Source organism: Zootoca vivipara, chromosome 5 (assembly GCF_963506605.1).
Source record: "Zootoca vivipara chromosome 5, rZooViv1.1, whole genome shotgun sequence".
Classification (NCBI taxonomy): Eukaryota; Metazoa; Chordata; class Lepidosauria; order Squamata; family Lacertidae; genus Zootoca; species Zootoca vivipara.
In genome coordinates, this window is record NC_083280.1 from 22325265 (window position 1) to 22338396 (window position 13132).

Below are 13132 nucleotides of genomic sequence, written 5' to 3' on the forward strand. Positions count from 1 at the left end.
TTATTTGTTTTTTATCTTATATTTTGGAAATGTACATCCAGAGGTTTTTTTTCCCTTTAAATTTTTTGGGGGGGCCCAAGACAGTGGGGCCCTAAGCTGTAGCTTGTTTAGCTTATATGTAAATCCGGCACTGGATGGCATCAGCAAGTGGGGAAAACTGAATGACATTGAATCTCTCTAAATCTGAATCTCATTTTTTTAAAAAAAAGAAAAGCCCCCCCCCATAAAGTAGAACCTTAAAATTGTAGAGTTGGAAGGGATCCCGAGGGTCATCTAGCCCAGTGTTTCCCAACCTTGTGCCTCCAGCTGTTTTCGGACTACAATTCCCATCATTCCTGACCACTGGTCTTGCTAGCTAGGGATGATGGGAGTTGTAGTCCCAAAACAGCTGGAGGCACAAGGTTGGGAAACACTGATCTAGCCCAACCCCTTACAATGCAGGGGTCCTGGGTGGACTCAAAACACCAACCTTCTGGTTAACAGCTGGATGCACTGATGCAATGTGTCACAGGAGGCAAAATCCCACTGGCATGTTTTCCTGAATTTCAAGTCTCGTTGAACTGAATGGATGCCATGGAGGAATACAGTACACCAGGGTCCCCAAACTAAGGCCCGGGGGCCGGATGCGGCCCAATCGCCTTCTGGTCCAGGAATCAGCATGTTTTTAGATGAGTAGAATGTGTCCTTTTATTTAAAATGCATCTCTGGGTTATTTGTGGGGCCTGCCTGGTGTTTCTACATGAGTAGAATGTGTGCTTTTATTTAAAATGCATCTCTGGGTTATTTGTGGGGCATAGGAATTCATTTCCCCCCCCAAAATATAGTCCAGCCCCCCCACAAGGTCTGAGGGACAGTGGAAAAGTTTGCTGACCCCTGCATGACTACACCCTACTGTGAAAAGACTGAAAGCTTGATTCAGCATTCAGTTCCCTGGCATGCTTGTTTGCCTGTCAGCTCAGCTGGGCAAATGGGTGGGCAGCATGACTAAGGCCACTGCCACCCATGGAGGCTCCCTACCGACATGCTAATGAATGCCCATAGATCATGACAGAGGCTGCTCCCTAGCACATGCATTCAGTTTTACTCCTCCTGGACCTTTGCAAGGAGCTCTGGTTTAGTGGGAAGCTGAGTTAGCATTAATCACAGGTCACATTGGTGCTGACATACCACTGAACTGCAGTTAAGGTCAACGGGGGACAGTTTAGGGGAATTGATCCTGAGAATGTGTGTGCATTGCCCTCCCTGCAAGACTTTTCCGTTCCAGTCCTTTCATAGGAACAGTGCACACAAAGAAATTATGAGGTACAGTATTTCATTTCCTGTTTGCTGTGATACTAGGAATAGAATCCAAGATTCCCCAACTTTGTCTTAAAATCATGAGACCTGGTGCAAAGGCAAGAATATCTCCTTTAACATGAAGTTGCTGCAACCCTTCTGGCTACCAACAGGCGCCACTTTTGCAAATAGCTAGATGGAACCATAATATTATTATTTTTTAAGCATTGCATTCACAGTGCAAATAATTTAAATACGTACTCTTCCTTGTCCACTTTTTCTCTAAGCTTCTTCAGCCTTTCCTTCTGGCTAAAGTTTAAGTTCTGAATAATGTTCTCAAAATATTCGTCTTCTTTGTAGTGCAGCTTACAAGAAAGAGAGAGAAATGCTCGTGTTATTTGCTGGAGGGTAGGGAAAAACTAGAGGGGCGTTGTTGCTCGAGTGGTATTCTTCCCCAACTTCGTACTCCCCATATGTTTTGAACTATGGCTCCCATCAGCTGCAATAGAGGAACTTCTGTGTGGACTGTGTAATAAGGCATAAGGCTTTTCACTTATACCTCCAATGTAGACACTTGGTACCTGCTACAATTATATCTTAAACACTCTCTGCTGTCCAAAATAGTTTTTCATATGTACTTACATCTTTGTATTCTTCATTCAGCTTATTAGTATCTGTCAGAATCTCATCAGGGTAGCCAATCCTTTCTTTGATTGCTTTAGCCTAAAAAATAAACCATGGACACCGGTGAACTGGAATCAAGTTGTACATTCAAACATAATAGGGTTGGCCAGAAGTCACCAACAGGCTTTTCAATTTGCTCTTCTAGATTTTGCAAACCAGATCCAGTCACTGGGTGGTGGTCTAGGCAACTGCTACTTTGTATATGATACCAGTTCCCAAAGTGTTCTTGGAAGCAATGGAAAACTCAAGTCTTCCTTGTCCTCCTTGTATGTTGAAGATGCTCTTCTTTGCCATGGCCTCGGACACATGAGATATGTATTTTTATGGTTCACTCTGTTCTTGGGACTGTGATATATTTTAACTGTTTTTCATGTTGAATTTTAGATGGCTGTAACCTGCCCTGTGACCTGCTAGTGAAGAGCAGGTAACAACAACAACAATATCACCCAAGTAGGGCTAGGAGAGCAATTTGCCTGAAGCCGAAGGAAGTCACTGGCAGTCAACACAGACAATACTGATCTACTGGTAGTTGGACCAGTACAAAGCAGCCTCCTATGTTGCTACGACCATGAAATAAGCCCATATGTCACACCAGGGCTTCCCAAACTTGGGTCTCCAGCTGTTTTTGGACCAAAATTCCCATCAGCCCTGACCACTGGTCCTACTAGCTAGGGATGATGGGAGTTGGTCCAACAACAGCTAGAGACCCAAGTTTGGGAAACCCTGTGTTACGTGAAGAATGTTGTACCTGTTCCTCTCTTTGCAATGAATTATTTCTGATCTTCTCTTTTGGATAAAGAAAGTAACAGGCTTTCATTGGCCTCCAAATTACTAATTCTATTTTTTTAAATACATATAAAAAATTAAAAACTTGCCTTTTCTTCTGCTTTCTTTTTGGTTTCTGCATCCATCCAACTGAGCTCATCAAGTGTGTGTATAAAAACCTCACGAATCTGAGTGATCATCGCTTGCACCTGAGGATGTACAATACAATAAGATTAAATCACTCAATTTTTATCATACATGGGTGAGATCCTGGCATGTTGCATCCCAGTTGCCACTGATGGAAGCATCGGCTTTTGTTTTTCAAAAAAGACTGACAATGACTATTTTAATTTTTCAGGGTCAAATTATTGCAAAGCCAAAGCTACCAAGGAATGGAGTTATTGCAAAAACAAAAACAAAAACATTTGTTACTTAAAACATTTCTATGCCTTCAGATGGAAATATAGTGGTATATCTATGTAGATCTATATTGTTTTAAATACTAGTTCAGCTGCCATGGCTTCCACTAAAGATTCCTGGAAAGGGGAGTTTGGTGAGGTTGCTGAGAATTTGTGGTCCTAGCCTCCTCCTAACAGAACCATAGATGCTAGTACCAAAAAAGGTAAAGGACTTTTGAGGGTTAAGTCCAGTCAAAGGCAACTATGGGGTGTGGCACTCATCTCGCTTTCCAGGCCAAGGGAGCTGGTATTTGTCCACAGAAAGGTTTCCAGGTCATGTGGCCAGCATGACTAAACCGCTACTGGCTCACGGAGGACTGTGACAAGTGCCAGAGTGCACAGAAACGCTGTTTACCTTCCCGCCGCAACGGTGCTTATTTATCTACTTGTGCTGGTATGCTTTCAAAATGCTAGGTTGGCAGGAGCTGGGACAGAGCAACGGCAGCTCACCCCATTGTGTGGATTTGAACTGCCAACCTTCCGATCGGCCAGCCCAAGATGCTCAGTGGTTTAGACCATAGTGCCACCCATGTTCCATAGATGCTAGTATCCCTTAGTGAGAAGTAAATACTATTAAACCAGCAGTAGCTTGTAGTTTAGAGCCAAACTAGATGTGACTCGCATGAAAACCCATAATGTGCACATTTTTGTTATGTAAACAGGAGCCAAGCTGGGAAGCTCGAAGAGCCTCATAACAGTGAGGGTGGCTAGTTGGGCTGAGGATGCTTAATTCTTTCTCTTCCTGCTGTGGCCCTGACTAGAATAGGTCATGGGTCGGGACAGCGTGGGCCCAATCACAGGGATGAGCCGGGGTGGGGGGAGGAGGGGGCGGGATAGGTCATGGGTCGGAACAGGGTAGGGGGAGTCACAGGGATGCGCCTGTGTAAACATAACATGCGTAAAACAGGGGGACTCTGAAGGTGTGGTGAGTCTGAAGGGGGAGTCTGAGGCTTCATTTAACAGACTGAGCCACAGCAACGCGTGGCAGGGCCAGCTAGTAATCAATATAATTCTTCCAGCCACAAACTCAAAGGTATAGTGCCAGGTGGCAATACCTGCTGCTCTGCTTATGGAGACACCCCCACCCCCAGTTGTGGGAGTAAACGTCCCATCTTCCATTGACCATCTGTTCAGCAGGAAGAAGACAGAGCTCTGCAGATCACCATTTCTTTCGTGGATACACAGATCAAGGGGAATTGTGATTATATTAGGACTCATGATTAGCTTGGGATACATTATTCTTATTGGCATGTTTCCTTATTGGCCATTGCTCCTGTGAAGAAGGCTGCAAACCCCAATCATTTCTTTTGAAGCATTAGACAGAATAAAAATAAAATGGTATTTGGAAATCTATTCTAAGACTGGGGGGGGGGTCAATTTACACACCCCTTCCCAGAGTGCATTAAACTGAGTTTCCTTTCCTGTAATCTACTGTTCTTTAGCACCTTCACTCTACAACATGCAAGGACTTCTAATCTGCATCATTAGCTAATAACTTGGCTTACAGTCCAGGAAGAGCTACATAATCCCATCATCAGCCTGTCTGCCAAAAAGATGTCTCTTCCAGCTTCTTAAGCCTACTTTTCAAAAAACTCCGTGTGCGAGATGTAAAGTTTCATCTTTGCTTTTGGCACCAGAGTTCTGTCCTACTGAGTGCCAAACAGAGAGAGAAACGACTTCATCCTCATTCACCACTGCACTAGGGGGAAAAAGTGACTTGAAGTATTTTGTGCTGCAACAACATCACTGCTTGTGCCATTCCTACCAATAATCCAAAGCTAATGTCTGTTTAAATACCCAGTAAATAAATAATCAGTTAATGATCTAAGAGTGTTACCACGTGTTTACTGTCTCCAGCAAATGCTTCTTGTACATACAGCCTTCCCACAGCATTCTCCATGTTGCCATTGACATAGTTTGCGCAACGGCGCCAGACAGCAGCATCCGAGGTTGTGCCGTAAAGCACCTGTTAAGCATAAGCATTTGAGAAATTAGTGACAAGCAAGAGGAGAGACTTTGTAGCATTACTAGGTGCTTTCAATTAGACTCAAGGGTTTGGTGTTAATAGACATTAAGTGATATTTAAACAGGAACACAGGTTAAGTGAGCCCATGCGAGTCTCTTTGCATCTTCATGTTTGCAGCTCTGAAATGCTTTCCCGCCCCCATCTGCTGCTCCTGCCATTGCATTAGCACCGCACCACCCACTTGGCCTCCTCCTCCTCTTCTTCTCAGTGAGTGACAGTAACCCACCTGTGGAAAAGCTAAAGTAGTGGCTTTGTCCCAACCAGTGAGCCTCTTCTGGATATAAACCCACTTTCTAGGTAATATGGAGGGCCCAGTGTGGAGACACCATTCAGTCAAGACTGCATCCTACAGGGGACCTAGACTGCTGCAGAACAGCTGGCTGGGCCTGTGTTCACTGCGTACTACTTTTTGATACAACGGGAGTTCCTTCTTTTCCCTTTGGTGGATGCTGGGGGCAGGTAGTTCAGTGGAAGAGCAGTGGTTTTGCATGCAGAAGGTCCAAGGTTCAATCCCCAACATCTCCAGGTAGGGCTGGAGAGGTCCTCTGTCTGAGGACCCTACATAGCCACCACCAGTCATTGTAGACCAGGAGTATTCAACGTGGTGCCCTCCAAACATTGCCAGAGTCCAACTCCCATCTACTGTGGCCAGCATGGCAAATGGTTGGAGATGATGGGAGTTGTAGTCATGGAGAGTGTGCCACGACAGCAGCTAGATGATCCAATGACCTGTCTCGTTACAAGGCAGCTTCATCTGTTTATATGTTCCTGCGAGAAAGCTGGCAGGATATTAAGGGAGCAGAACTCAGTCTCAAACTCAAAACTCTGGCAACAGGTGGGCTGAGGAATTTCCTGCAGAACTGGTTTGCAAGTGCCATACGGATTACTGTCATATCTCTCCCCTGCAGAAAGAGCTCCCAGTCAATTTCACAGCTCTGCATGCAAACCATTAGAGCTAGATGAAACTTTGCAGCTTCAGTGAAACTTACTACTGTTTCATGTGCCTTCTATTGCCTGCAAAGAAAGCAGTATCCTTGGGCTGTGTAGATTCTACCTTCAGTGACCTTGCTGCACTAGGTGAGAAGAAGCTGAGGCTTAAGAACTACGCTATGATAGAGAAATCTGATACAGTCGTGTTAGTAAGCATCAAAGCAATCTTCTGGCAAGCTGAGTTCTTAGTTCCACAGCCCACCACAGCGGTTTTCTTGCTTTATATTTTGAAAAGAAGTATATTATTATGGAAGGGTCAGTTATTCTGACTTCAGAAAGATGCTGGCTTTGGGGTGATGGCAATGTAGAAATTTTCATGGTTACGTTCTGGAATGCAGTTTTTATTCACCAGTTTTTAATTTTAAGACAATTTTAAGACAAACAAACATGAATCCATTCATTGCTTTGTTTTCAACTGTAGCCCACAATAACCCTTAAGGTCCCATTATCTCCTACCATATCAGTGTACTGTCAAAAGAAAAAAAACATTCTTTAGGGTCCAGTTTTGCCACAAGACCTTGAAACAGTGTATGAGGGAACTCTTGGAATTCTACTGCTTATTTCTGCTTGGATACAGAGTGATTCTGAAGCCTGCTCACTCGCGGTCCGCTCGGCTGGCCCCGCCTCCACCAAAGCCACCGACTGGATTATTTGAACCGGGGTTTGACAGGAACCCCCAACAACTGCGGCGTCAGGGAGGCAGGCCAGTACAACCAGCTCGTAAGTCTCATGTGGCTCAGGGGTGCTGTGCGAGGTCCCACAAAGGGCGCCCACAATCAGAGGGGTGAGCGTTCATTCTGGTGCCACTACCAACCTTGGCACAGCACCAAAAGTGGGGGGGAGCCCACTTTATCAGCCACACATGTTGCCAACAACCTGTGCATTTCAAAAAACCTTCATTGATCACGGTAGAATCTTTCCAGAATATATCCAGTGCTACATGGGGGTAACATGGCCTGTGCTGAGAAAACTGTTCACCTCATCTGGCATGGCCAATGGTCTGTGATGATGGGAGCTGCAGTTCAACAGCCTTTGGGCATTGCCCATGCCTGGCTTACAGCTTAGTAGGTAGACAGTGAATTAAGCAAGCAAGCAAGGATGCAAAAATGATGTTGTTTCCCCTCGCTACTGAAATAGTTCTTTCTGTATCTTTCTCCACAGTTGCCAGTTCACTTGACCTTGTGTCTGAAGTTCTAAGTAATCATTTATGAATTCCACCCTTTGGACGAAATTAAAGGCGCTGTAAAAAATAGGTTGTTTTCGATCCTAATAAGTGCATAAAGAACAAGGCAGAGAGGAGGCGTTATCAGTAAAACTGGAAGAAAAGAACAGTCTGCCTCTAGTCTAACTCCCTTGAAGACTGCATTGTTCCAGAATCCCCCCCTTTTTTCTTTTCAACAGGCCTGTGATTTAGTGCTGCAAAGGAATATCTGAACAGAGTGGGGCCATCTTTCGACTTCTAATTTGTTTCGCCCCTACAAACACTCATATAGACACCTCAGATCCCGAATTAAAGACAACAAGGGCTGCAATCCATCCAAAGTTAAGCTCCTTTTGGCCTCCTTATTTCAAGAGAACAACATGGCTCATGCACGCTTCCCCGCTGAAATCAATGGGACTTAACTTTGGTTGGATTGTGCCCTGTGTTTGTAACACAATGCAGCATATAGTGATGATGGATTTGGTATTTCTATGTTTCATTAACTGCCTTGGGCACTTTTTCTTAAAGATGGAGTAGCAAGCTATGAATCGAACACATAATATAAGCAGGACCCATCTGCTATGGTCAATTCACTAGTGGCCATGAAAAACACAGCACACACACACACACACACCACGCACAATTTTCCTTTGGGTGCAATCTCCTGTTTAAGAAGAGCAAAAGAAACTCCAGTTTTCTGGACAGAGAACTAATGGAGCAGCCTTCTTCAACCTGGGGCAAGAAGTCGGGGAAGGTTGTATTAGAGGTAACATTTACCATTCTGTATCCACCATCTGAAAACATGCATGGCCACAATCCAATGACAGTGCATTTTTCAGAAGAGAAATTGCACATGAGGTTCCTGGCTCTGCCTTTGTTTATCCAGCTATACTGACTTATCTTTCCTTCTAGAGATGTGCTGGCCCAACTCCATGACTCCTAATCACAATGACATGTCGACACAGCCCAGCTTTTGCCCGTCTCCATCCAGCCAATGTCTGGGCACCCCCAACAACCACATGTACTTTCACCTCTATGGATTCTGAAACCTGTTTATCCAGTTCAAGAAGAGGACAAGATGGACTTATATAAACCTCATGCCCCTTGAGCTTCTTGGAGAAAAGGCAAGGTAAACAAACAATTGCCTGTAAAATAAAAAAAATCCTTCAGTAGCACTTCTGAAGAAGTGTGCATGCACACGAAAGCTCATACCAAAATAAAAACTTAGTTGGTCTTTAAGGTGCTACTGAAGGAATTTTTTTATTTTACTTCGACCCAGACCAACACGGCTACCTACCTGTAACCAAAACAATTGCCTGCTTTTTCCCTTGAGTGATTTGCAAGAGCTGTTTAGGTCAGGCATCCCCAAACTGCGGCCCTCCCGATGTTTTGGCCTACAACTCCCATAATCCCTAGCTAACAGGACCAGTGGTCAAGGAAGATGGGAATTGTAGTCCAAAACATCTGGAGGGCCGAAGTTTGGGGACGCCTGGTTTAGGTGATCAGGAGGGCACCTGTGTAGGTCTCAAAACTGTATGGGACGTGTGTCCCTTGGGATTTCAGAGAACGTTTTAAAATCTGTTTTCCAAATATTGGCTCACCCATATCAATTCTACATGCCTGTCCCAATGCAGTTTTTGTTGCGCTCAGATTTATATGTGCCAGAGCTTAGATAGGGATGTGCTGTTTTGTTTTGTTTAAAAAATATGCATTTCATGAGGACAGGTGCTCCTTCAGGTATTTGGGACCCAAGCCATTTAGGCTTTAAAGACCAATAGCTGCAATGTGCATTGGGCTCAAAAGGAAACAAGACACCCAATGGTGTCATTATATATTAGGTTTGATGTGCATGGACCTGGTTGCATTACCAGCAAGTGGTATGAATGCAGATGCTTGTATATGCCAGCAATACTCTTTATGAACGCCTACAGCTCCCTCAGACGGAATAATCTAGCTTGGCATTGTCTACACTGACATTGGCTCTTCAGGGTCTTGGGTTTGATATCCTTAAGTGAAGACCGCTTCTTTAAAAAAACATCTTTAGATACGGTCAATATGGCCAACTATTGCCCAGTCTCAAATCTTCCATTCTCGGGCAACAACAACCTTGCCCAACAACTCCAGGCACAACTGGAGGATGCGGACCATTTGGATCCCTTCCAGTCAGGATTCAGGGCTCATCATGGGACTGAAACTGCCTTGGTCGCACTGGTCGATGATCTCCGGCAGGCAAGGGACAAAGGTGAGAGCTGTTTCCTAGTTCTGCTGGATCACTCAGCGGCTTTTGACACCATCGACCATAACATCCTTCTGGACCGTCTAGAGGGGCTGGGAGCTGGGGGCACTGTTATACAGTGGTTCCGCTCCTTCCTCCTGGGCCGTGTTTAGAAAGTGGTGGTGGGGGGATGAGTGTTCAGACCCCTGGGCTCTCACTTGTGGGGTGCCTCAGGGTTCTGTCCTCTCCCCCATACTTTTTAACATCTACATGCAGCCGCTGGGAGAGATCATCAGGGGGTTTGGGCTGGGTGTTCATCAGTATGCGGGTGATACCCAGCTCTACCTCTCTTTCAAATCTTAATATTATGTTGGAAGCCGGCCAGAGTGGCAGTGGAAACTCATCCAGATGGGTGGGGTATAAATAATAAATTATTATTATTATTATCATTATTATTATTATACCTGGGCATATTGTCTTCTGCCAAATATTAGGGAAGGGCGATTCCTGGACTGTCCGCAGGCTGGATTTAGAAGGCGATTGGGCTGGATCTGGAACCCAGGCCTTAGTTTGCCTACCCATGGTTTAGACACTGCAAATCTTAAATGTTAAATATAAAACAAAATATGAATTTCTGCACCTTACGGAAATTATTCCTTGTGTCCCTGTAGGTACGACTTAGTGTGTTTACCATATCCATTATGTATCGCCAGCTCACGTAGTTCTGAATTTCTCTAAATAATAAAACAAGAAGAAGAATCTGGTGACATTTCTATTTAAACAGTGGAACATATTAGCAATGTAAAAAGCAAAACTTTAAAATGTATCTTGCATACTTACCTGGGAGAGTATTTATTAAGGATAGCTTTTAGCTTGTTGAGATAGTCTGGAGCATAAACAACCACATCTTCAGTTTCACCAATATTAATTTCCACAGTTGACATGACATGATTTATGAATGTTAACCAGTTGAATTGCTGGAAGAAAAATACATGCACTTTAAGTAGGTTCAACAGGTGAACAAAAGTGTAAGAAAAATGCATTGGTGATCATTAACTCTTTTATGGTTTCTTGTGCTGAGTGACTTGTGTGCCTTGGGAAGATTTCAGGCTGCAATCCTCTACACCAGGCATCCCCAAACTTCGGCCCTCCAGATGTTTTGGACTACAATTCCCATCTTCCCCTACCACTGGTCCTGTTAGCTAGGAATCATGGGAGTTGTAGGCCAAAACATCTGGAGGGCCGCAGTTTGGGGATGCCTGCTCTTCACTCATTTGGGAATAAGTGTCATTGAACACAAGGAGACTTTTTTTTCTAAGTAGACATGCATATGTCTGTCGTCTTCTGTATTCCTTAATTATATATTGGATTTACATTTTGCCAACCTCACCTGGGATGGCTTACAAGCAAAACCAACATGCCACAACTATAATAGCAATTTAATATTATATGTTGGGGTGGGGTGGGGGATCTAGTGAGAATCAGAAGTATATTATATAAAAATTGAAATTTTGAAAAAAGCAACCATTTTTAAAAGGAAACAATGCTGTCCTCATCATTTATGAAAAGTGCCATTCGCTTTTGCCTGTTGCCTTTTGGCTCTCCACAGCCAGACTGCTGCTGTAAACAAATTCATCATACATAACAAAGGGGGCGGGGAGCCCATTTGGTAGATAACAACAAACCTCTGTCCAGTCATGTGTCTTGGAATCTCTTGGCCAATAGGCAATAAACTAAACTGAATTCATTTCAATTAAGGTTAATGAGCTGTAAAACAATCCTAAGTGCCCTTATGTTTTGATAACTCTCTTGATAATCAAAGGGACTTCCTGGACATGATCCAACCATAGTTGATTTGGGCACTCTGATTCAAACCAATGATTTTATTTTATTTTTAAATCAATGTTGGATGCAATTTTATATTTCTTTTTTTTTCTTTTAGGATTTGATATTTGAGTTTGAGAACTGTTAATTTGGCATGAAAAAATTCGTATTTGACTGTTAACATGTTTACAATTTCCCCGCCAAATGGTAAAAGAATGGATGAAATTTACCGAATGTTATTGCAAATGTCATGTCCAATGTTGACTACTACATGATAGCTGTGTATACTGGCAAATACAGATTGCTATTCAGCTATTGGATGCTAACTGTTGCTGATGTGGAATATTGATGTTTTTGAGGGACAGGAATTCATTTTAGTTCCAAACCTGATTTGATGAATCTGCTCAGTTTGCCACCCTCCCTTCCCCAAAGTCACTGTTGGTTACCTGGATGGGGCCAGAAAGGGGTGGCAGCAAAGTTGGGGCCACACAGTTGTACCGACAGGTAGTATTGTAATATGCCCAAGACCCATGAAATATTAGTTTTGTTTTATATTTTCTCTATTTTTGATTAAATGCCTCCCCCCCTTTGCATATAAACACGTAAAAAAACCAAAGCAAAACATTAATATGTTGAAAGGCAAGTTCGCCAACACAAAAGTCCCTTAATCAATTGACAGGCTTATAAATAGATTACAAAGGCCAAGGACCTCAGCCTTTGGACTTGCTGAAAGTGTTGTATTAGACTTCAACCATTTTTGATAGAAAAACAATCCCTACCAGTAAACTTTGTCTAGCTGTCAAGTGTTTGACTTACAAGCATGAAACACTTGATATATTTTCTGTGGATCCTGATCTACACAGCAAGATATGCATGCCGAAGGAGCCTCATTCATTAGCATAGTTCCAAGGCTTCAGCCATTCTTAATCTGGCTTGATGCTTGTATGTTTTAGATCCCCCTAAGTTCCAGTAAAAAATAGAATAAAACCTGCTCCCACTTTCCTGAGATATGATGCTGTGGCAAGGTTGGGGCTGCATGAGTGCGCCATTGAAATCACTCGACTGGCTCTGTTCAGGCTTAACCTCAGCACTACTTCATTTCTAGTAAGCAGCAGCTATGTGCAACTGGGAAACCAGCACTGCAGCCCTGCCTTGCTGGACAAACCACTTCTGACTATTTAGCATGATCATCAATTGTTTCAAAGGGCACCACATGCACACCTCTGTTGTCTTTTTTCTTGCTTTCACCACAGAATACAATACATTTTCAGTTCAAAAAACGAGTTCATGTCACAATACTGCATTGATTATAGCCAGTCACTGAAGGTGAAAAAAACCTTGTTATTGATCTTTTACCTGGTGATTAACTTCAAAAGTGAAGTTCTTCTGGACACTGGCAAGTGTCATTTTATTGTACAGCAGGAGAGGGTCATTTCTGTCATCAGCTTTGGTTGTAGCCTAGAAAAGCAAATTAGCAGGACACAGAGGAGATTCTTTGAGGAAGCAGCAGCAAAAACAGAGACACGGAGAAGCATCAAACAGACAGGCACCAAGATCTCTGAAGGAATATAATGGAAGGTGCTTAAGCTGTCTTGTTAAAATATGGCAGAAATCGGAAATCACATAGCTAGCTAATTTTATCAGTCAAATGATGTTGTTGAAAAATAGATATCCTGAAAAAGTATCTGCCTCTT

The 13132-nt window shown here is 43.4% G+C and overlaps 1 protein-coding gene across 3 annotated transcripts in view; it reads right to left on the minus strand.

Annotated features, from left to right (window-relative positions):
- The window catches only part of MME (membrane metalloendopeptidase), a 73219-nt gene that overhangs the window by 22486 nt on the left and 37601 nt on the right, over nucleotides 1-13132 (minus strand). For all 3 annotated transcript variants that reach the window (XM_060274462.1, XM_035132952.2, XM_035132954.2), the window contains exons 10-16: nucleotides 12795-12896; nucleotides 10455-10591; nucleotides 10255-10348; nucleotides 5020-5148; nucleotides 2835-2933; nucleotides 1918-1998; nucleotides 1537-1640 (exon numbers count right to left, since the gene is read on the minus strand). In XM_060274462.1, the coding sequence (XP_060130445.1) occupies nucleotides 1537-1640; nucleotides 1918-1998; nucleotides 2835-2933; nucleotides 5020-5148; nucleotides 10255-10348; nucleotides 10455-10591; nucleotides 12795-12896 (746 nt within the window). The remainder of the gene's footprint in view (nucleotides 1-1536; nucleotides 1641-1917; nucleotides 1999-2834; nucleotides 2934-5019; nucleotides 5149-10254; nucleotides 10349-10454; nucleotides 10592-12794; nucleotides 12897-13132) is intronic.